The sequence below is a fragment of the Populus nigra genome, chromosome 1 (assembly GCF_951802175.1).
Source record: "Populus nigra chromosome 1, ddPopNigr1.1, whole genome shotgun sequence".
NCBI lineage: Eukaryota > Viridiplantae > Streptophyta > Magnoliopsida > Malpighiales > Salicaceae > Populus > Populus nigra.
Genome location: NC_084852.1, coordinates 32,302,599 through 32,328,390, shown reverse-complemented (window position 1 = coordinate 32,328,390; position 25,792 = coordinate 32,302,599). Strand labels below are relative to the sequence as shown.

Below are 25,792 nucleotides of genomic sequence, written 5' to 3'. Positions count from 1 at the left end.
CTAAGTTAATATTGTCAAGGTGAAAAGGTTTCATTAATGGTGTTAAAATAAGTATAATATAAACTCAATATGAACTTAAATGATTATCTAAGAAAATTTGATATTAACATGTCTTGTCTTTTTATTTTATCAATCCTTAATACCTTACTTGTTAAATGGTTAATCTAGATTTGTGTTGTATAACACTTGGTACATCAAATGCTTGATTCTTCATAGTCTTCGGCCGACATCGTTGTTATGAGAGGAACTTGATTTGTTGTCAACATAAATTAGCATGGTCACGTAACTCATAATCAAAATTAAGATTTGATCCCGGAAAGTCGAAATAAGTATGATAGAAATGTAACACAATGGAAACCTGTTCTAAGACACCAACATTATTGGAATGAAGTCGAATGACGCCATAAAACCAGTTAAACTTTGATAAGTCAGATTCAGTTCATTCAAGAACTAAAGAATGCAAGAATCTCTCTCACATGTTAAAACTAAAAAAAATTCAAAAGTGTTATTCATCAATGGCTGCTGAAAATTTCAGCTTACAAAACCTTATATAATAGTTCAGCAAGTAACCATAATGAACCCAAAACTTGTGGGCTAATATTTATCCACTTACAATAATCTCAGAGTATATTAACTAAGCCTAAACATGAAAGAAAATAATAAAAATAACTAATTTGTCATTAAATACCACCAACCCTCCTTTTCTTGTATAACTAGAATAAATAAGAAATCCTTATAAGAAAAGGATTCTGGAACATTAATGAATCCTTATATGTTGTAATCCATTAAAGATATTTGTAGAACAAAAAAATTCCCAAAACAAGCTTCTACATCCTCGTAGAAAAATGATCATTGCTAAATAGAAAGACCACAAGTTAAAAGAAAATAAATAACAAAATTTATACAATATGTTTTGATCTATATCGCAAGTCTTTCTGAACTCTGATTCACCTGAAATTTTAGCCCGACATAGAAAAATACCTTGAAAATTATTTGGTAAAGTTTCAGTTTGATCTAACGGTTTAATTTGGAGTTATGCTCAATAGCGTAAAAATAAACTATATAAAATTTTACGTCTAAATCTGAGTCTAAATCTGAATCTGACCTTATTCGGATCGTATCAATTGCTTTACTTAACGAGTAATGGATAAAGTATCAATATGGTGAAATCCAATCCAAAACTCAATTTAATATATATATATATATATATATATATATATATATATATATATATATATATATATACATACATTTTTAAAACCATTATTTTTCACACACACATATTAAATTTGAAAGTGGGTGTGGTAAATGAGAAACTGCTTACAAATTTTTAATTGCTAAAGTGGATGAGTTCAAAAATCAAAACATACATGAAATAAAACTAAAATTTTGATATAAAGAAACATTTCATATTTTACAAAGGATATTATATTATTATATTATGTGGTCAAATAAATCCTTAAAATTAAAGAATTTTTTTTTTCATTTTACAAGAAAGAGGGATATTATTAAAATTTCAATAAATACGAGTAAGATTTTTTTTAGTCTTGAAAAAAAAAACAATATAAAAAAAAGAAAAGAAAAGAGATGGTTAAATTTCCTTGGACCTACATTAATAAAAAGGGAAGGTCCAGAATGAAAAGACCCAGAATAGGATTACAGAGGCCCAAAATAAAAGAAGGCATTTTAGTAAATCCAAAACCCTAAAGAAGCAGAACCTAGGGTTTCACTATAAATATATCATTAACTCCCCCGTCTTCTTTGTCCACCACGCCAGTCCTCCCCCACTTCGGCAGCTCCCATCCAAAACCGTAAATATAACTGGTCTCTCTCCCCCCCCCCCTTCTCTCTCAATATCTATTTATTTTTGTTTCAAAGACTGAGTATAGAGATTTTGGATCTCGTGTGTTGCATGTGCAGGGAAAGAAGAAGAAGAAGAGAGGATTTGAAATGGCGACAGTACCAGGACAACTGATATGGGAGATAGTTAAGAAGAATAACTCATTTTTGGTGAAGCAGTTTGGAAGAGGAACTGCTAGCCTTCAGTTTAGCAAAGAAAACAACAATCTCTACAACCTTAACTCTTACAAGCATTCTGGTACTCTCTTTTTTTCTTACAGTGTTGTGGAAAGGAACTGTGTTTGAGATTTTGTTTGATCTAACATTACTGCTTGATTTAGTTAATTTATAGAGCTGCGTTGTTTCTATGTTTTGTTTTGAATTTTTTTTTTAGAAAATTAAGATTCGGAAGGGAAAATTAAGCATGGTGGCACTGAACAGATTTGTTCTGTATCTCCTTAGCAAAACAGAAGTGAATAAATAATTGATATTTGTTTGATTGATGGTTCCTGACTTCGTTATATTTGGTTATTTAATAATTTTGAAATCATACAACTGAGAATTTGCTATTGTTTTATCTTGTTAAAACAGGGTTGGCAAACAAGAAAACTGTCACTATTCAGCCTGCGGACAAGGATCAAGCTGTGGTTCTTGCTACAACCAAGACTAAGAAGCAGAACAAACCTGCAGCTTTGCTTCACAAGTGTGTCATGAAGAAGGAGTTCAGCCGCATGGCCAAGGCTGTGGAAAACCAGGTAATTAGATGTCTTTCATTATTTTGTAATGCTTTGAATGTTTATTCACATATTATGAGTTCCTAACATTGTTTCAGTTGCTTGTGAATGGTTGAAAACTGACAGTTTTTGTTCTAGCCTATGAGAATTTATTTTGTTTTTGCCTTTTCACACAATGGAGTTTAAATTCCTACGTTGACATATGATGAAATGTCTCATTTTACGAACAAGATCGAACAACATCACCTTTTCGTTCATGCGCTTTCATTATTCAGAGATTTGCGCTTTCATTATTGAGAGATTTGGTTTTCTTTGAAAATGAAGCACCCTCTTCCTATTATTAAGGTGCTATATTGATTTTATTCACTTGTGCCTGCTTTTAATATTTCAAAGCTACTTCAAAAATATTGAATGGTTTCTTAGAAATTTTATATTTAATACTTATTATATTTTCAAGATGGAAATTGTTTGCATGTTTTGAGCAACCAACTGGCTCAAGTCATGGAATTCTATGCAGTGATGAGCTGTTAACATGTAAAAGAGCCTTTTTGTAGTGTTTCTTTGATGAGATATGCTTGTTACGCTTTGCTTCTGAGCTTTTTGATTGTGGTGATCCGTTGATTATGGCCAGTTATGACTAGTTTATTGATGCTCACTATCAATTTCAGGAGACCTTTGCCTGCTTTCAATATTTTAGTACAATTTCAAATATAGTAAATGAGTTTTTTGAAACTTAATATTAAATGCTTGTTAGATTTTCAAGATTGAAATGTATGCTTATTTCATTAAACCAACTGGTTCAATTCACAGGTTTATATGCAGTGATGAGCATTTATCATGTAAGAAGATCCCTGTTGTAGGGTTTATTCAATGAAATATACTTGTTACACCTGGCTTCAATGAATTTTACTTGTGATGAGCTCTTGACTTGTAAGAAGAGCCCTCTTGTAGGGTTTCTTCAATGAAATTTACATGTTGCCCATGGATTATAAGCTTTTTCCTTGTCGCTACTAACTGATATATATGGCCAGCGGTGCCTAGATACATGTCATGTGCCTAGATTCCTGTCACATTGTACTAAATGAAGCCAGCATCTTCTCATTGTTTTAACCACTTGCATAATTCAGAGAATTGATTTGCATTTTCAAGTTGCCTTTTCTTTTATTAACACGATTCATTCAGCAAAAAATGATGCTGGATTTTATGATTAAAGTGGGTTTCACTTCAATATTTAAATCCGATTTTAAATACCTGTTGAAATTCCATTTTAGATGCTGCTTGGTTTTCAGGTTGCCAAACATGATATGTTTTAGATGTTCAAAAAAGTGTATTTAATCATTGTTTTATTTAACTATGTTGGTCCAAGTCCGAGATTTATATGCAGTGATGAGCTGATAACATGCGAGAGCCCTTTATTTGAAAAAAATGTACCTGTTGGGCTTGGCTCCTGACCTTTGTCCAAATAATGATTTTTTGACATGTAGTATATATTTCTACTGATGGTAAGCTCAAGTACGAACATTTACTTGCCCGCACAATACATTGGAGTGCAAGATTTTACCACTTCTCTCCAATTTAATCATTCTGTGTTCACACTTATCGATTGCCATGCCAACCTGTCTTTTGCAGTGTCTATAGTCATCTTTCTTGCATGTTTTTCAATAGCATTGAGCTTGTTAATAAATTTATCTGTGTTTTGCTAATTGCAGGTTGCAGATAACAACTACAGGCCTGATCTGAAGAAAGCAGCCCTTGCAAGGTTGAGTGTGGTGCACAGGAGTCTGAAGGTATCCAAGTCTGGTGTCAAGAAGAGGAATAGACAAGCTTTGAGGAAATGATTTGAGAGTCCATTAAAGAAGCGATGTTGTGCTGGACAATTGACACCAATATCTTTATTTTTGATGACCTTTTTCTTGGGTGCTCTGGGATGTTTATTTAAGTTTTAGATGTTGAACTATAGAGATTTGTGATTTTTCCATGATAATTTCGTTTGCAGTTTTGGATGGTTGAGGCTAAGATTTCTCCACTGATATATGTAGTCAGTTACATCTACAACTACATTACTAGTGTTGTAGAAATGATTAAGGGACTCGCGTTCTAATTACTCATCACTAGCAATTGTGCCCCTCTCCATGTTAACAATCACACTACCGCTTTCCACGGGAATGCTTTTGGAAACATGGAAAACTGATCTCTCGAAATTAATCTCTGCTTGCCCAGACCACGCCTTCGGGCTGAGGGCCGGGCTGTGCTGTGCTTGTTGGTAAATCTTCGTTTTCGTTTTTGCAAGGCACGAGAGACTGGATCCGTTTCGCGGAGGGGGTGAACTTATCCTGTCTCTTGAGTTGAAGTCGCATGCATAATGTGGTGGTGCCAGAAGCGGAGCGGTCCTTCGCTGTTTGCCTTTTATAGCCTGTTATTAAGGTGTCGGCCTAAGACCCTGAATACTCGAGTGCTGAGCAGCAGGCAGAGCATAGTCCACATCAGGAGGGAGGGTGTTATGGGACGTGGACATCTGCACAGGCTGATTGATTTGATCACGACTTGTACGGTGCATGAATATTGGCTTGAGAACCCAGTAAATGTGGCTTAATTTCCCAAGCAAAAACGATCATTGGCTTTCAGAGAACGTGTGCTTGTTCTTCAATGGCAAATAATGGCAAGCTTCTCAAAGCTCTGTGAGTAGACCGACTGTGAAGGAGAATTTGTATTGATATGATTGTTTTTGTATATAAAAGTATTAAAATAATATTTTTTTATTTTTTTAAAATTATTTTTGATATTAGTATATTAAAATGATTTGAAAACACAAAAATATATTAATTTAAAATAAAAAAAGTAATAATTTTTTTTAAATTTATTAAAAATTACTTTTAAAACATAAAAATAAATAAGTTTAGGCACTTAATGCTGCTTGTAAATGTAAAAAAAGAAAGAAAGAAAAGGAATTATCTTAATTAAATTAAGGTTTATTGATTTTACTTTTCAAGTATATATTTAAACCAGTTGTTATGTATTAAGACTACAGAAACTGGACAGTTTTTGAAAAGAAGATTAGAATAAGAAGTACAATCAGAAATGAGTGATTTATAATAGAAAATTCATTAATACTAAGAAACACAAACAAACTACTATTTTCACTACATCCGGCTAAATAATAATGGGAGTTTTTGACAACACCAAAAAAATGGTTTTCCTGACTGATATGAACAATAAAGAAAATTCTCTAAGCTTTTCAAAATATAAATTGGGTAACAAATTGGACAATTTCTGGTGCGGTGAAACAAGTAATAACTCGAAGGTTTGTGAAACTCAACTACTTCACCAGGCAAACTTTCACTCAAAAATGATTTTGATAGCGTTGCTTAATTAACTACAAGTCGATATACCTCTCCTTTCCAAGAAACCTCTCGGGGCACGCCACAATCCATAGATTGAAATTGTGGAATGTAGAAAAAAACCATGTAGAGAAGATGTTGAAAAGTCAAGTCAATGATTCTTCGGCCGCATTTATTAGAATAATATGTTACTTGCCTTGGTTTAATTCTCTGGCTAGCCACATATAAAAATGTCAATGGTCTTTGTTTATATTCTAGCAGCTAACTATTTGCAGCATTGCTGCTGCTCACAAAAGCCAGCAAAATCAACAACTTTAAGCATGTCTATTAAGAAAACTCTTTCACTAACCAGCAGAGCAGTCAAGGACGATCAGGTCTCGGCAAAACGCAGGCGGTCTGATCGATGCTTTTCATTCAAGGAGATATCGATAGAACCAGGAAAATCACTAAAAGACCTGGATTCAAACAAGTTCAAGATTGATATCAAGAGATGGGCCAGGGCTGTTGTGGCATATGCACGCCAAGTAAGTAGCAGGTTTGGAAGCGCTAGAAAAAGTGGCCGGATTGGAAGCTCTAGTGATTCATCACAGGACTCCATATAGTTGAAGATTTGAAGAACTGGGTACGAATTTTATGCTTGATTCATGGTCATATCGAGAGTAAGATGTAAAATTTGTTTGATGCTTTAGGTTTTTTTTTTTTTAATTGTGACTCATTATTGTCCAGGCCCAGGAATGTTCACACGTTCATGACTCCCCCATCTCGAGGAAGGAAAACAGAAAAAGTTGATGTCAAGCTACGAGAATGTGTTCAAGAAAGGCAGGATCAACCTCGAGGGAGATCAGAGTTTGGTCCATCAGCTCGAAACGGAGGCGCAACTTGTGTGCAAAGTCAATATCTTGGAGATGGGGTTCATGTATACAAAGACACTAATCGTTCTGATTGTTTTTTCATTCCATTTATAATTAATACGATCTGTTGATGATATGAAGCAAGTGGATTTTGTTTTTTATTTCTTCCTTCTTTCTTCCATTAATAAGACGACATTGGAAGATGTTGGGCATGTACAGTGTCTCTCTTTTTCATGCGACAGGCCTCCACCAATGGAGTGAAGACTCATCATCTAGCGGCGAAACAAATTGTTGTGTTAACAATATTAACCATCTTATATTGAATATTTATTGGATTAACCAACTATTATTAAACAAATTAACTATCATTATCTTTATTGATAATTATAAGTGATATTCTAGAACTAGCATATGAATGATTTTAATTAGGTATCTCCCATTTTTTTTTAGGAGAATAGATCTATTTTACTGATCATGTCAGTGCAAAACACACACTAGCTAACACTATTGAGCTGTGTATCCAATATAAGATCTAGCATCCTTGTTGTTATCCTGGGCTTCAACTTATTAGAAATTCACAATGCTCCATACATTAAATTTATGGTGATGTATCCCGTGGTTAACATGTCATCTCACGTATCATTTTATGCTATAAAAACGACAGAAAACCCATTTTCATATTCATCTTGTACTTTCATCAAGCATTGATTTAGTACGCAGGCCTTCTCCATTACTTGCTATCCGAAGCAGCACTTCCTCAGTTGCCACTCTTGAAGAACCTCCACCCTCCTCCCTCCATAAACTCATACTTTACAGTTGAATGCACAAATGAAAGCATGTTCAATTTATGATCAAGTGTCTCATAGGTGTCAATAAAGCTAACAAGTCTTTCGTGTTATAAAAAGGACACATAAAAAAACATGGATTCAGTTTGTACTTCCATCAAACACATCAAGCCTTGATTTTACTTTAATGCTATTTGCTATTAAAGCCACACCACTTCAATTGCCACTCTGTAAGTGAATTTAGAAAAATACTTTCGGTTGGCATGTTTTCTTTTTCGAAGTGAACTGCAAAGCTGCCAAAGACAACGAGGATCATCTCGCGTTTATGCTATCGATTCTCCTTCAGTAGCTGGCTTTCGTGAACCGAGTTCATCATTGCTCAGGATTTAGTAACACATGGATTTGGGTCATTTTCTTTTGCAACTAGAGTCATTATTAGTCTTCGGTGTTAGGCTTCTAAAAATATTACAGGAAAGGGTGATCAACAAAAGCAGGCTCGGCTCATTAATTAGATGTCTAAACTAAGCTGTAAGGATGAGGCATCTGGTTTATAACCGGGTTTTCTTTTTCAAAACCCTTAAAGCCACACCATAAGAAGGCATGCCAACTTTAAAAAAGCAATCATTATTTCCCAGAATTACTTGTCCTGTACACCATTGCTCACTCATGGATATCTAATCGGGATTCCTGACTCTTAATATGTATTTTTAGTGCACAGGTTAGGCAAATCCTTCATAAATTACTTTTCCTTAAATAGAAGAAGTAGAAGCGTGCACCAACAACCAGTGTGATTGTCCCATGAAAGTTGCCAATCTTATGACTCATCTCAATGAATGAACAGAAACTCCATGAAAGGCATTGCCTTGCATATTTGCCTAAGGTCAAGGTACAAATGTTAATCAAACAAACCAAAGGAAATTGATGCACATTCAAAAAGTGAAAAACGAAACATGTACAAATTTCCTACAAAATGATCTGACGTTTACACCTTGTAAGAAATTCTGTTGAGTAACTATTTTTTTTGTTGTGTGTGGTCCCACAACATGTGATTGGAGGACCACCACATTTTAACTAGCAAGAGTCAGCAGGTTGCCTCTTTAAAAAAACACAAATTGTCACTGTAGCGGCAGTAGGGGAATTAAAGCAAAAGAGAGGAGAAAAACGGGAGACAAAGAGCAAGTAGAAGCAGCAGAGCAGTCTGTCTTTTTTCTTTGAATTCCAATTCTTTCATTGTTGGATCGGGCTGAGATGTTTACAGCAACTTTTAGACACGTTACTTTTTATTCTGGACAGTTAGATCAAAGATTGGTTGTATATAAACTAGTCATTTTAATAGAAAACAGGGTTGCCAGTGTTATGAGTTTTTCTCAAACACCTCTCTCTTTAATCTTGTTATATTCCAAGAATAGATTGTTCTTAATGATATGTATGTTATAACCTTTAGTTAAATCTGAGAAAGAACACTTGTGAACCCATTATTTATTTATAGTGGAAGTTTTTAGGTGGACTACAGTTCCGTGGTTTTTCCTGCATCGGGTTTTTCACGTAAAAATCTTGGTGTTGATTTGTGTGATTATTTGTATTATTTTGTTGATTGTTTGATCCTAATTTGATTGCACAAAGAGGGAAATGATTGGGACTTGTGAATTGTGATCCGACTAGATTCTCTGGTTATTTGAATACTTTTCTCAACAAAGTGGTATTAGAGCGCTGGTTGTGTAGATTGAATTTCTTGTGCAGTTAAAATGGAAAAGGAAGATTCGGGCATGATAAAGCTCACTTCCTCCAATTATTTTCTATGGAAAACAATGATGGAGGATCACTTATATTTCAATGATTTGACTATGCCGCTTGAGTGTAAAGGAATAAAGCCTGATGAAATGGATGAGACAAAATCGAATGGGCTTAACAGAAAGGCGACCGCTAATGTTAGAAAATGGATATCTTCTAAGTCCATTAATCATATTTCTCAAGAACATGACTGCTATACATCTTGGAAGATGTTGGAAGAAACCTTTGCTAAGGAGAGTGCACAAAACAAGGTTTTTATAATTAGAGACCTTGTAAATTTGAAGTACAAAGATTGTGAAGACGCTTTAGTGCATATAAATGAATTTCAAGGGTTCCTGAATTGCTGTCATTGATGAATCTTGAGTTAATCAATGAGATGCAAGCACTAATCTTATTGAGTTCATTGCCGGATAGTTAGGAAACTTTGGTGGTGTCACTTAACAATTCTACTCTGAATGGAAAGATCACTTTGAAGAAAGTGAATGATAGTATCCTCAATGAAGAAAAGAGGAGGAAAGAGACAAACACTTCCGAGTCTCATGCACTTGTTATAGAAAATCAAGGGAGAAGTCAAAGTAGGTTCTCTCACGATAAGTAAGATAGAGAATCCAGCAATAGAAAAGGCAAATGGAAGCCAAGAGGAAGATCTCAGTCAAGGAAGGGAATTAAATGTTATTATTGTGACATGCCAGGGCATATTAAAAAAGATTGTAGAAAGTATAAAAGAGATAAAAAGGATAAAGACAAAGATAAGAATGAAGATAATGGTACAACTGCAGTTGTATTTGATGGTGATGTTGCCATTGTTTGTGATGATGGTTGTGTTAATCTTGTATGTCAAGATACCATCTAGGTTGCAGATTCAACAGCTTCTTACCATGTTACACCCCGATGTGATTTTTCCACATCCTACACTGCTGGTGACTTTGGTCAAGTTAGGATGGGAAATTAAGAGATGGCTAGTGTTGTGGGCATTAGATACATTTGGTTGGAAATCAATATTGGGTGCAAGTTTCCACTCAAAGATGTTAGGTATGTGCCTGATATGCGCATACACTTGATCTCTATAGGTACTCTTGATGAAGAAGGCTATCATAATTACTTTGGAGATGGTAAATGGAAGCTCTCTAGAAATTCTTTAATTGTTGCTAAAGGGAAGAAGATGGGTCTCTACATGTCATAAGCCAAGGTGATTAAGGGGGAGGTGAATGCAATTGAACATTGCTCTACTGATTTATAACATAAATGGCTTGGACATTTGAGTGAGAAAGGCCTTGGCATCCTTGCCAAGAAGAACTACCTTCCTTTATAATATATGGACTTGAGCACATGTACTCATTGTTTAGTTGGTAAATAACATAGAGTTGCATTTCAAAGATTGATGCAACCATATTATTCGATAGTTTCATCCATATTTAACTAGTGTTTTGCCTATGTTTTATATATAAAATACCTTGATATTCTTTGTTTTATGTTTTGAAGGAACTTTTGGATGAAAGATGCGAAAAGGAGTAAATTGGAGATAATTGGCAGATTTGACCTTCAATCGATATTTTGTGTAGAGTGTGAGCTCTAGAGGTTGAAATAAAGTGATTTTAGTGGCATTAAAAAGCTAACATCCATACCTTTCTGGACATCTAAGGCAAGAAAATAAAATAAGGAAAAGCATGGAAATCGCAGCCTTCAAAGTCAAATCTCGCAATCTGCTAGTGTTGACCTTCGGCCATTCCGACTTGAATATTTGGAGCTAAAAAAGTCCAATTGATACAAAATTAATTTTTTTTAGAATCCTAACTCAAAGGCATATAAACGCTCCAAATTTCAGCAAAAAAAGATGTCATATGAGGGAGATATTATTTTTCAAAGATGACAAATGAATTCTGCCAGCAAACAGGTTTCGTGAAGAAACGAGTCCAAATTATGTTTCGAAGCATCTAAATCGATATCCAAGTTTTTATTTCAACAATTTAGCTCCTCTAAGTCAAAGCTTGAAGATTTCATGCAAGGATATTTCTCCTCTTTTAGAAAAATAGTTATTGAAGTACTTAAATGTAAATAGTCTACTTAAGGAAGGACTATTTTGTAAAATAGAGATTAGGGTTTACTAGGATATAAAAAGAATGAGAGAAGAGAACGGGGGGCAGCCAGCCAAGAGGAGAAAAATGCGCCCCTCCTCTAAGAAACTCAAAATTATACATTCTTCCTTCTGTTTGATTAGTTGTTCAACAAACATGCAAGGTTAAATATTTTTTCTTTGTTGTAAGGACACGGAAACCTTCGGATTTCAAGAAATATGAGATTTATTTTCGCTTTTCTTTTCAGTTTATATGATGAATATGTTTGTTCTCATATGCTTATTTTTCCTATGATTATTTATTTTAATTGCTAGAGCGGACTCTAAGTTATTATTGTAGACAATCTATTGCTAAGTTTGATATCAAAACCGGACTTGTGGTATATGAACTTGTTAATCAACTGAGTTCAATAATTGTGGCGGATCTACGTTATTAGTCTTAGGGAGAACATTCAATCAAATCAAATATAGACTGCGGACAGTTATGTTTTCTTGATTAATCAACTTATCTAGTTCTTAAGGCTGCCATTGAATTAAATTACTAGTGCGGACACTGTGGTTGTTTGATGGTTAGGGTTAGTTATACGTCGGATCCATTAACTAATCAATGTTAAGAAGAGATAAATATTCAGAATATAAATTGATGTTTCGTTTCCATGATCAGTTCTGATTTATGTAGGTGGATGTGTGCTTGCAACCAAGGTTTGATAGTTCTCTTGATAATTTTTTGATTTTATTAAATTTTGTTTGATAGTTTTCTATTTTCTTTTGCTTTAGCCTATATAACGTCCCCCCCCAAATTGCATATCATCTAGCATAAAAATCTGACTTGAATCTTCCTCGTGGGATCAACCCCTTGCTTGCTCTATACTATCTTGTGTGTTGTGTTTGAAGCTAGGGTAATTAATTTGTGCGACCGCGACATCGCTAGATGACATAAGTTGATTAATTAAGAAAACATAACTGTCCGCAGTTTATGTTTGATTTGATTGAATGTTCTTCCTAAAATTAATAACGTAGATTTGCCACAATTATTAAACTCAGTTGCTTCACAAGTTCATATACCACAAGTCCGGTTTTGATATCAAACTTAGCAATAGATTGTCTACAATAATAACTTAGAGTCCCCTCTAGCAATTAAAATAAACTATCATAGGAAAAATAAGCATAAGAGAACAAACATATTCATCATATAAACTGAAAAGAAAAGGTAAAATAAATCTCACAGTTCTTGAAATCCGAAGGTTTCCGTGTCCTTGCAACCAAGAAAAAGTGTTTAGCCTTGCATGTTTGTTGAACAACTAATAAAAAAGAAGGAAGAATGCATAATTTTGAGTTTCTTAGAGGGGGGGCGTTTTTCTCCTCTTGGCTGGCTGCTGCCCTTCTCTCATTCTTTTTATATCCTAGGAAACCTTAGTCTCTATTTTACAAAATAGTCCTCCCTTAAGTAGACAGTTTACATTTAAGTACTTCAATAACTATTTTCCTAAAAAAGAAAAAATAGCCTTGCATGAAATCTTCAAGCTTTGACTTAGAGGAGCTAAATTGCTGAAATAAAAACTTGGATATCGGTTTAGATACTTCAGAACGTAATTTGGACTCGTTTCTTCACGAAACCTGTTTGTTGGTAGAATTCAGTTGTCATCTTTGAAAAATCATATCTCCTTCATATGATATCGTGTTTGGCTTAAATTTGGAGCGTTTATAGCCCTTTGAGTCAGGAATCCAAAAAAATTGAGTTGTATCAATTGGACTTCTGTAGTTCCAGATATTCAAGTCAGAATGGACGAAGGTCAACACTGGCAGATTGCGAAATTTAACTTTGAAGGCTGCGATTTCCATGCTCTTCCTTATTTTATTTTCTTGCCTTAAATGTCCAGAAAGGTATGAATGTTAGCTTTCTAATTCCACTAGAATCACTTCATTTTGACCTTTAGAGCTCGCGCTCTGCACAAAACATCGACTGAAGGTCAAATCTGTCAATTATCTCCAATTTACTCCTTTTTTCATCTTTCATCCAAAAGTGCCTTCAAAATATAAAACAAAGAATATCAAGGCATTTTATATATAAAACATAGGCAAAACACTAGTTAAATATGGAAATATGGGTGAAACTATCGAATAATATGGTTGTATCACCTAGCAGTTGGTGTGGTTAGTCGGTTCCTCTTCAATCCTGGTAAAGAACACTGGTTAGAGTGAAATGGATACTCAGGTATCTTAAAGGTACTTCTAGTTTCAGCTTATGTTTTGACAATAATAAACCTGTGTTGGATGGATACACAGATATAAATATGGTCGGTGATGTAGATTCTAGAAAGTCCAAATCAGGATACTTGATGAAGTTTGTAGGGGGAGCAGTCTCATGGCAATCAAGGTTGTAAAAATGTGTTGCATTATCCACTACAAAGGCTGAATATATTGCTCTTACTGAAGGGGGCAAAGAATTGTTATGTATGAAGAAGTTTTTACATGAACTTGGTCTAGTTCAAGAGAACTTTGTGTTGCACTATGACAGTCAGAGTGCAATCCATCTTAGTAAGTATCCTACTTTTCACTCTCGATCAAAGCACATTGAGGTCAAATATCAATGGATTCAAGATGCTATGGAGATGAAGTCATTTGTTGTTGAGAAGATCCATACCGATAACAACATGTCAGACATGATGACCAAACCTCTACCGAGAGAAAAGTTTGAGTTTTGCAGAAGGGAAGCAGACTTAGTAGAGCCTCCTAAATTGAAGCTTACAAGTTGATCGCTAGTATGACAAATTCCTCACATGGTGTATGAGGGGGAGATTTGTTGTGTATGGTCCCGTACCATGTGATGGTAGGACCACAACATTTTAATTAGCAACAGGCAACAACTTGCCTCTTTAAAAAAACACAAATTGTCATTGTAGTGGCGGTAGGGGAATTAAAGCAAATGAGAGGAGAAAAACAGGAGAAAGAAAGGAAGAAGAGGCAGCATAGCAGTCTGTCTTCTTTCTTCGAGTTCCAGCTCGTTCACCGTTGGATCAGACTAATATTTTGACAGAAGCTTCTAGACATGTTACTCTTCATTCTGGATATTGGATCGAAGATTGGTTGTATACAAGGTGGTTGTTTTGACAGAAAACAAGGCTGTTAGTGTTGTGAGTTTTTCTCAAACACTTTTCTCTTTAATCTTGTTGTATTTCAAGAATAGATTGTTCTTGATGATATGTATATTGTAACCCTTAGTTAAATTTGAGGAAGAACACTTGTGAACTCATTATTTTTTGATAGTGGAAGTTTTTAGGTGGACTATGGTTCCATGATTTTTCACGCATCGGGTTTTCCACGCAAAAATTTTGGTGTTGATTTGTATGATTGTTTGTATTACTTTATTGATTATTTGATCTTAATTTTGATTGCACAAAGAGAAAAAAAGATTATAACTTGTGAATTGTTATCGAAATTGTCCAGTTATTTGAATACTTTTCCCAACATTTTTTTAATGTAGGATACTGCTATAGGACCATTGATTTCCCAACCCCTAGAAAAAATGACGAGGAAAAAAGTTCCAATATGACAAAACATTCAAAAGAAAACTTACTCCAAACATAAAAAAAATACTCATAACTTTCACATATATTTTTTTGTCCAAGTTTTTTTCAAAAATAACTATTAAGAGATATACGGTCACCACCTATTGTAAACAAAAATCACTACTAGAAATTCACTCAATAGCAACGGATTTACCGACAAAATAGTTCTGTCGGTAATTTGAGGTCGAAATTACCGACGAAAACTTTTCCGTCCGTAATGCAGTCGGTATGTGTTCTTCGGTAGTTACCGATTGAATTACGGATGGAAAACGTTCCGAATTTAAAAAAAGGCGGGTCGCTGACGTGGAGGTTTTGACGGGGTTATTTTTACAGACGGAATCATCGATGGATTCAAAATGACAGCTCGTACAGTGACGTGACCGGTTCGCTGTTTAAAATGCCGACGGAATCACCGAGGGATTTGAAATGGCAGATCCACACGGTGACGTGTCGATTTTTCCATCAGAATCACCGATGGAAAATCCGTCGGTGACACCGTTAGAAAAATTTAATATATGTCCTCTTTGCCGACCCTCTCTTCCCTTAATTCTCCTTCTTTTTCCTAATCCCAACTCTCCCCATCTACAAACAACCAGCCCCCTCTCCCCCTCAAACAAAAATCTCCCTCATCTCAGCACAACAAGTTATATTTCTTGAAGTTTTGTAGTCATAGCATCCGTGTTTTGATTTACCGACAAATTTTATCAATTTTTGTAAGTAATTCTATCTTTTTAAATTTTAACATTTAATTAAATGTCAATTTTATTGTTTTTTTAGTATATGTATTTTGTTAGTAGATGTACATGTTTTATTGTTAGTTCTCAAACAAACTTGTACTATATGAATGTATAATTCTATACCTGTTATGGTTAATTTGTTTTAGATTTTGTAAGATTGTATTTGTTTGTTAAATTGTTAAAACTTTATGGAAATACCGAATTACATGTGCTGTTTTGAAATAATTAATAACTTGCTTAATGGGTCCGTTTAAAGTTTTATTAATGGTATTGCGGAGTGGTAATTTCTATAAAATTATATATATTAATTTGTATGGACATTGATAAATGATAATGAATATTTAATATTTATGAGAAGTTGTGATTGGTTTGTTGGATAATCTCGAGGTAAAGTAATATTTTTGCAAGTTTATTTATCTAACTTAGTTAATTAATACATGATGTCATCATAATTTTATAGAGGTTCGATATAAGTCATGGATCATCGTTCATGGATGTATCGAGATTCACCCCAAGGATTGCGGAGGATTGATTATTGTAACGGGGTTCAGGGTTTTATTAATTTTGCAACATCTATTCCCAGAAATTTTACTGGAGGCGGTATTAGGTGTCCATGCAGGAAGTGTCAAAATAAAAAATATCTGCATCTAGATGTTGTAATGATGCATCTTCTACACAAAGGGTTTATGGAGAATTACCAGTGTTGGTATGCATATGGAGAAGTATTTGTTAGTAAGAGGAGAATGGGAGAAACGGTGGTTGAGTCTATTTCTAGTGCAAGCAACGTGCATGAAGCGGCAAATGACAACACTAATCCTTACAGAAATATGGTTATGGATGCAATGAGAATGAATCAAGGTAATGTCAGTCAATGTCCAATCGTAGAAGAAGAACCTAATGCAGATGCAGCTAGGTTTTTTGATTTGTTGAAAGATTCTGACAAACCATTATGGGATGGCTGCACGAACCACAGTAAATTATCGGCTGTAGCACAGGTGTTCACCATCAAGTCAGATCACGGGTTGAGTGAGGTCGGGCATGATAAAATTATTGAATGGGCAAGAAGCATTTTACCTGAAGGGAACAGGCTGAAAAAGAACTTTTATGCTGCAAAGTCCATGATGAAACCCCTCAGTTTAGGATACCAGAAAATTGATATGTGCCATAACTTCTGCATGTTATACTACCTTGAAAATGCTGAGATGACCGAATGCATGACATGGGGGCATTCCCATTACAAACCTAGAACTGGCAGGGGAAAGACTCTAGTAGCATATAAAAAATTAGATACTTCCCGATCACACCTAGACTACAGAGGTTATTCATGTCACCAAGGATTGCTGAGCACATGACATGGCACCAAGCACATGATGCGGTTGATGGAGTGATGGTGCATCCTTCTAACGGCGAAGCGTGGAAACTTTTTAACAGTGTGCATCCTCACTTTTCAGCTGAATAAAAGAATGTGCGTCTTGGTTTAGAAGAGGTTGTTGAACTGCAATATCATAACGAGCAGAATAAAGTGTTTTTATTCAAATGCTATTAGTATGACACGACTGACAGAGGAATCAGAGTTGAATGTTGTTTTGAGCTCTAGCGGACAAGTAAATGTCGATGAAGAAGATGATATCCATATTGAAGATTGCGATGAAGGTGATGACCATTCAATTGATGACGAAGAAGAAGAAAATTCTGACTAACTATCAAAATGGAGCCCTATATAAAACCCTTTTTTTCATGTAATTTAGATTATGGATGATATATTTTGTAACACAAAATATTTATTACTTGAAATGCCACAATCATGAAATAATTACTTGAAATAATTATAGATCATGGATGATATATTTTGTAACACGAAATAATTACTTGAAATGCCATAATCACCGACATCTATACCGATGGAATAATTCCATTGGCATTTCACAGAGAGTTCGAAAATAATTACTTGAAATGCCACCATTACCAAACCTCCATACCGACAGAATAAGTCCATCGGCATCTCACAGAGAGTTCGAAAATAATTACTTGAAATGCCACCATCATCGACGTCTATACCGATGGAATAAGTTCGTCGGCATCTCACAGAGAGTTCAAAAATAATTACTTGAAATGCCACAATCACCGATGTCTATACCGATAGACTATATCCGTTGGCATCTCACAGAGAGTTCGAAAATAATTACTTGAAATTCCACAATCACCGATGTCTGTACCAACGGACTATGTTCGTCGGCATTTTACAGAGAGTTCGAAAATAATTACTTGAAATGCCACAATCACCGACATACATACCGGCAAATATATGTCCATTGGTAAGTTGTCGCCGGGTCAATTTTACAGACGGAATTACCGACGGACTGTGCGAATTCTAAAGGGCTGTGCATTAAATGCACTTTTGACCACGTTATCTTGCCGATGGAATTACCGACGGACCACGAAAAATATGGAGGGTCATTAAAAATTTTGGAGCAAAATTCAAAAATTACCGACGGATTTTTGACACTTCACAGACATAATAAATTAAAATAATAATTAATTTTATATCCATGGGTGAATCCGTCGATAAAACTGCCATATAAGTTCTAGCGACCGCCTCTTCAGTTCATTTTTTCTTCTCCTTAGTTTTTCACTGATTCTTTTCCTCTCCATTCTTCAAAGCTTTCACCTGCAATCTCTAGCAAGTTTTCTTGTGAATCTTCATCAGTTTAAAAGGTATGTGTTTCTTGTATTTCATTTTACTTTAAGGTTTTTTTTTTTGCTATTGTTTTTGTTATGTTTTTTGTTTTGGTGTATTTTTTGTAATGTAGATAAAATATTGAATTCAACACATTATTAAAGTAAGCATAATTCATTGCTAAAGTCTATAGTTTTTTTTTAATTTATTAAATATTTTTTTATTGTTGTATTGGCATAATTATTATTAGTTAATTTTTTGAATATTTATTGTTAATGTTGAATTTACCATAGAATTAGTAATTGAATATGTTGGAATAATTTTTAATTTTACTCTATTATTGCATGATTTATGTTTAATTTTTTCCATTTATTTTGATTGTTATTCTAGAGTTTTTTTTGAATTTATTGTTTTGTTGTATTGGCATAATTATTGAATAATTTTTTGAATTGTAATTGTTAATGTTGAATTTACCTTAGTATTAGTAATTGAATATTTTGGAATAATTGTTAATTTTACTCTATTATTGCATGATTTATGTTTAATTTTTTCCATTAATTTTAATTGTTAGTCTATAGTTTTTTTTATTGAATATATTTTATTGTTGTATTGACATAATTATTGAATAATTTGTTGAATTGTAATTCTTAATGTTGAATTTACCTTAGGATTAGGAATTGAATATGTTGGAATAATTAGTATAGATTGGGTCAATTGGTTGTGGCTATTGTTAATATGTGCAGGTTTGTGGATTTGGATAGTATCCAGTATAGGGGAGATGCTGTCGATTTTTTTTTAACATTTGAATTTAATTATATAATTATTTGTATAGAATTGTGTAGATACGTAGAATGAAAACCAGAGCTGCTCGCTCACGTATGGTCGCAGCTAGTTCGTCTAGCAGCGAGGATGATATTTCCTTAGGTGCTTCTCAAGAAGAGGCACCTACACCACCTGCGCCGTCAACCGATGCTGCCTCTTCTAGCGCTACTTCATAGTGTAGAGGCGGCGTGTCTTCGTAGCGGAATTAATTTACCCGCAAGTACGAGGCACAATGGAAGGACGACTTTTCAATGTAAGTTTGTTAAAGTTTTAGTTTTTTTTTTAAAAAAACATTACAACATAATTTATGAAGTAATCACTATTGAATTTATTTCATTTATTTTCAGGTTCACAAACATTGAAGCCGCCCGAGTAATATCATCGGCGTTTAAATTGTTGATGCAGATTCCATTGTTTCAAGGAGTCAGATATCCAAGCATCCTGAATGGATGCCTCAAATCAATGCATGGTTTGACAGGTTTGTGGTTGGTGTTAATTTATAATTTTCAGCTTATTTATAATAAATTATTAATATAATTGTAAATAAATTATTTTTTTATTTAAAATTAATTATTTATACACAGAACAAATTCTGCTGGCATAGTGAGCATAACACTGTTGCGAGGAGGGTGTGGGAAAATCACACGGCAACTAGGTAATATCAAAAACAATACAAGATTTTTTTTAGACAAAAATTTATGTTTCGAAATGTAATTTTTGGTTGCGTGAAGTAGGTTGCGTGATTTTTGGTATGAAGCTCAAAAAAGGGCAAAAAAAAACCGCGAGAGTTAAGGGTTTCCAAGGCTGGAACGATGTTGTGGTTTGGAGGGATTTCAAACCGATATACATCCCAAAAGATATATGGCTGCACTATCTTGAGCACGTGACGTCTGAGCGGTTCACACGACGCTCACAGTCCGATGTTGGCAACTGGAATCGGCCAATTCATGACTCGGTGACAACGCACACTAGCGACTCCGTTTCGTTTGCTGCACATGCGAAACGGATGGTAAGATTAATTTAAATGAAATATATCGTTAAATTAAGTTGTTGTTAATAAATCTTTTTTCATTATAGGCTATGTCTCTTGGACGTGAGCCGAGCCCAATGGAGCTGTTTGTGAAGATGCACATGCGAAGTCAAGACCGCCAAAAGGGGGCGCAACATTTCGTTAATAACCGTGCTCAACATTTCATGGTATATTTGTTCAACCATTTTATTTTGTAAGTTATTATGTTTATTGAATTGAATATGATGATTACTTTTTTTATTTTTATTTTCAGGAGACCTATAATAATTGGTCGAGGGAGAGATACGGGGATGATATTTTGACCCATTCGGAATTCGATCCGGATTTGTGGATGGAGGTTGGATCGTCAGGTGGACCCGATAAAATCGGGTTTACGGGCTCTCCAACACTACGGCCGACAACTTGCGGACGGCCCGTAGTGTTTTAACCGTTGGGAGCTCCCAATCAATATCGAGCTCCCAATCTAAGGAGTTTGTGGCCTTGCAGCAACGCACAACTCAAAGAAACTTGTAGTATGAATGTATAATTTTGTAGTTGTTATAGTTTGTTTTAGATTTTGTCAAATTATATTTGTTTGTAAATTGTTGAAATTTTGTTTGAATTACACCGAATTAAATGTGTTGTGATGAAATAAATAATAGCTTGTTTAACGGGTATGTTTTAATTGTTATCAATTCTATTGTGAAGTTGTGATTTCTGTAAATTTATATATGTATAAATTTGTATGTATGAACGTTGATAGTTGATAATTGATAATTGATAATGAATATTTAACATAAGTGTTTTTTTGTTATGTTTTATAGAGGTTCAATAGAAGTCATGGATGATCATTCATGGATTATCGGGACTCACCCCAAGAATTGCGGAGGATGGATTATTGTAACAGTGTTCAGGGTTTTATAGGAAACATAATTTTGTTATGAGAGCGGCTTTGATGTGGACTATCAATGATTTCCTAGCTTATGAAATGGTTTCTGGTTGGAGTACACATGGAAAGCTAGCATGTTCATACTGTATGGAGAACAACAAGGCATTCACGCTAACAAACGGGGGTAAAGCTTCTTTTTTTTACTGTCACCGTCATTTGTTGTCGCCAAATCACAGGTATAGAAAGAAAAAAAATGATTTCTTTGTTGGCAGAGTTGAAAAGGATGTTGCACTCCCGCGTCTTTCCAGTGCAGAATTGTTTGATGTTGTGCCAGAGTACGGTGACATTGTGTTTGGTCTCCAATCAAGTAAGCAGAAGTTTCTTGGTTTTGGTTTGACCTATAATTGGGTGAAGCGAAGTATCTTTTGGGAGCTTCCTTATTGGAAGACCAATCTTCTCCGCCATAACCTTGACGTCATGGATATTGAAAAGAATGTGTTTGAGAACATTTTCAACACCGTCATGGATGTGAAGGGGTAAACAGAGGACAACATCAAGGCTAGATTGGATGTAGTGGTGTTTTGTAACCATAAAAATATGGAATTGGTTTGTGATGGGTCACGGGTCGCAAAACCAAGAGCAAGCTTCATGTTAGAGAAAAACGCACAACTACTAGTCTACAAATGGCTTAAGAGTCTGTGTTTTCCCGATGGACACGCCTCAAACATATCAAGGCTGGTTAATACGGAGGAATGTAGATTATATAGAATGAAGAGTCATAACTGCCATGTGTTTATGCAAACACTCATCCCATTAGCTTTTCGTGATTTGTTGCCAAAGGGGATATGGGATGCACTAACAGAGTTTAGTCATTTCTTCAGAGATATATGCTCCAGCAAGTTGAATGTAGATCACATTGAAAGGCTTGATACGAATATCGTCGAGACAATATGCAAACTTGAGATGATATTCCCTCCATCATTTTTTGACTTAATGGAGCATCTACCCGTACATTTACCATTTGAGGTAAAAGTTGGAGGACCGGTCCAGTACAGATGGATGTATCCATTCGAGAGGTTAGATATTACAGGAGCTATGTAATTCATAATTAAATGTTTTTTTAATTGATATATATATATATATATATATATATATATATATATATATATATATATATATATGCAGGTACTTGTTCAATCTTAGAAAAAAGGTTAAGAACAAGGCGCATGTTGAGGCGTCAATATGTGGGCCTATATTGTTGAGGAGATCTCAACATTTATCTCATACTATTTCGAACTTCATTTGAGAACGAGGATCAACCGTGTTCCACGACATGATGTTGGTGGTGAATTGCCTTCAAGTGGGAACTTGTCAATATTCTCCAATCCTGGACGACCCACACCTAAAAATGCCATGAGGGGAAGATATTTGTTTGAAATAGAGTTCAGACAAGCACACAATTATGTCCTATTTAACTGTGATGAGCTGAGACCTTTTATTAAGTAAGTAAATGTTCGACTTAAACTTTGTCAAGAGAGTACTATTTATGTTTTGTGATACCATAAACTCATATAATTTGGAACAACTTTGCAGGCAACATCGACGATACTTACTATCCAATAACGCACAACTGACCGAATTCTAGATCTTTCAATTAGAAAATGAACAATTTGCCACATGGTTTAGAACACATGTAAGTCCTATCACAAACTCATTATCTATTGCAATGTAATTAATTGTACGTCAATATTACATAATATCCATTTTTTAATTATTGTTGTATTTAATTTATAAGGTTTATCAAATGGGAGGTAGTGCTGCTATTTCACTGTCTTTACTAAGCATGGGCCTTGAAAGAAAAGTCAAGTGCTATAACGAGTATTTGTCAATGGATATGTCTTTCATACAGAAGAATACCGGCATGGAAGAAAGACATACAACAACGGTGTTTGTATTAAGGGATCAACTTCTAGTGAGTTTGAAGTTGACTACTACGGTAGATTGGAAGAGGTCATCGAACTGCAATATCATAGCGAGCAAAATAGTGTTTTTATTCACGACAAAATTAGCGACGGAAATGAAAATTACCGACAATTAGTATACCGATGGACTAATGCCGTCGGTGATACCGTCGATAATAATTTTACTAACATGGTTCATGCTTTAAACCGATAGAATTATTCCATTGGTAAAACTGTTTAATGGTATAATGTCATAACATATACAAATGTTTAGTATATAACCATAAAAAAGGACAACTTCCAGTTCCTCAACAACACGTGCAGAATATGTCGGTTTTGGTACTCTTTCTCCACCTTGGAATTGAACTGGATCTTTCCATTCAATGACCCATTCTCCCGGTTTTTCCTGTTTCTTAAAAAAGAAGACGTGTTAAGCCATGGTCCTTGAATTTAAGTTAATATTTATTTTAATACTCCATGTTGAAGAGAGGTAAAATACGTGGCAAAGGCTCTCCAAACTGCAATATATTTTTTAAAGCTGTATTTGAGACAGGGCAGTGAATTTTTCCAACACCTGGAATAAGAAATTTAATTTCAACAGCATACAATACAATGAAGGAGGTCAACGGTAATTTGCAAAACCAGAGAGAAACAGAAGCAACTGTTCTATAACTGATAGATGATTCACGCGCTGAACCAAAACCCGGCGAAGGGTCATAAAGCTGCGATGCAAAAGGGCATGGTAGAAAACTCCAATATATGACTGCATAAAATAAAGACCAAACACGTGCAACATAAAATGAATCCTTTAAGTAAAGCTCTACTGTAGGGAGAATGAAAAGCAAATGGATTCAATTTGCACTAATAACTTTGTAGACCAAGCTGTCAGCCTGATATTCTGTGTTTTCAATGTCTTCGTACTGTATGGGTTTCACTGATATCTTTCCACCAATCTTTGTAAAATACTGAATGATAACAAGGTAAACAGCTGTCAGCCCAAATCTGAAACCCAAAAATTAGAAAAAAAGCATCATCATTTCACGTAGCAAATCCAAAATGGATTAAGGCATGGAAAATAAATTTATCACAAATTAATCTTATTAACAGAGCTATTAAAAGTAATGTAATGCTTGTAATAGTTAACTGTGCAACGTAAACAGGGAATTAATAGGTACTGTACAAATACCAGTTTTCTGATGCTATACTCTCAACCAAATTTATACATTTTAAGTTTGTTCACTGTAGCAACATGCAAGTCCAAAATTTACATGGAAGGCAAAATGAGTATCTGGCCCTTGTCTGTAAGCAACTTTTGAAACAATTAAACCACTTACAGTTCCACTTCCAACATCCCCCATTCAATAACCCTTAGAATGGAAACTGAGCATCCCATATTTTCTTCTTGTAATAAATAATTTTTTTTTATAGACATTCCAGTTTCAGATGCAAAAACCAAAGGAAATAAATTCAAAAAAGAAAAAAACAAAGGATGCTATAGGGTATCAAGACATGGTCAATTCAGGCCATCAATGTAGTTTTAAGGTCTAAAAAAGAGAAATATGAACTCAAATAAGCACAATAGAAAATTGAGAAGATATCCTTATGCGGGATAATAAATAATAAGAATTAAAGCAAAAAAAAAAAAGAAGCTTTTAGAAAAAAGGCTAAGAAGTAAAAGCAAAGGAAGAGAAGAATGGAGATTGAAGATATGCAAAGTCTGCAAATATTTTCATTAATCATCAAAACTGTCTCACAAAGTGACAGAGAAATATATAAATAGTAAAACCCTAAAACATCTCACTATTAGACTTAACTCATCAAATCAAACTGTTTAAAATAAATAATTTCAAATAAATAAATAAATAAAATAAATAATGAGATAGGCCCACATGAGCTTAGTCTCCCAACCAAAGAGTGACAGACTGGGCCATCGATCCTACATCATCTCCATCTATATACCTGTGTAATTTGCGGTGCGGGTCTGGTGTCCCCACCAACTCTCCTGAAGTTGGAGAAACTTGACCCCGTCGACTGTAGCACTGACCGACTCGGATAGTACTTTTAAAGATCTGTATCAATCTGCTGCAAAGTATCTCTAGTGATCCAAGTGCAATCTGAATTAGGTCGGCCCATCCAGCGAATTAGAAACTGTTGAACCTCACCATTCTTGTTAAAAACAACTTGTTCATCCAGAATAGCATCAATATTATCCTTTTGTGCTGATGTCAAGGTGAAAGAGATAGATGTTTCAATAGGAGCATCAGAAGGGGATTTAAGTGGTATCTCAAATGGATCATTTGGAATAGAAAGTGGCCTATGGTATGCAACTAGATCCTCAATGTTAAATGTAGAGCTAATGCCAAAATCATGTGGTAAATCAAGAACATAAGCATTTGGACTAACTCGTTGTAGCACTTTGAAAGGCCCTGCACTATGTGCATGCAATTTTCGATTAGTTCCCGAAGGAAACCGCTCGAGTCTAATCCGTATCATAACATAGTCTCCCACATTAAACTCATTATGTCATCTATGTAAATTGGCTTGAAGTTTATATTGTGCTTTAGTTGCTTGAATCTGTTTAGTGATCTCAATACGCAAATCCTGAATTCTACATGCAAAAGACTTGGCTGACTCAGACACTCTAGCATTAAGACATGAGAAGAAGGTTTAAAGGTTTCCTAGGCTTGTAACCATGCATAACTTCAAAGGGACTCAT

General features: G+C 34.7%; 1 protein-coding gene, 1 long non-coding RNA gene and 4 pseudogenes across 2 annotated transcripts; all 6 read left to right on the top strand.

Annotated features, from left to right (window-relative positions):
- The first annotated feature begins 1,672 nt into the window (after positions 1–1,672).
- LOC133679117 (large ribosomal subunit protein eL28z-like) lies at positions 1,673–4,677 on the top strand. The gene is made up of 4 exons (XM_062101630.1): positions 1,673–1,824; positions 1,921–2,098; positions 2,431–2,594; positions 4,283–4,677. Exons 2-4 carry the CDS (start codon positions 1,951–1,953, stop codon positions 4,409–4,411), a joined length of 441 nt encoding a protein of 146 aa, XP_061957614.1. The 5' UTR covers positions 1,673–1,824; positions 1,921–1,950; the 3' UTR covers positions 4,412–4,677.
- LOC133681238 (small nucleolar RNA R24) lies at positions 3,084–3,173 on the top strand (annotated as a pseudogene).
- LOC133681239 (small nucleolar RNA R24) lies at positions 3,389–3,479 on the top strand (annotated as a pseudogene).
- LOC133681240 (small nucleolar RNA R24) lies at positions 3,480–3,570 on the top strand (annotated as a pseudogene).
- Positions 4,678–5,823: 1,146 nt separating the features above from the next.
- On the top strand, positions 5,824–6,974 carry LOC133698164 (uncharacterized). Its single transcript, XR_009843489.1, has 2 exons — positions 5,824–6,533; positions 6,638–6,974. It is a non-coding gene; the product is annotated as an uncharacterized LOC133698164 (long non-coding RNA).
- A 10,131-nt stretch (positions 6,975–17,105) lies between these two features.
- LOC133681369 (uncharacterized) overlaps positions 17,106–25,792 on the top strand; it is a 28,545-nt pseudogene continuing 19,858 nt past the window's right edge.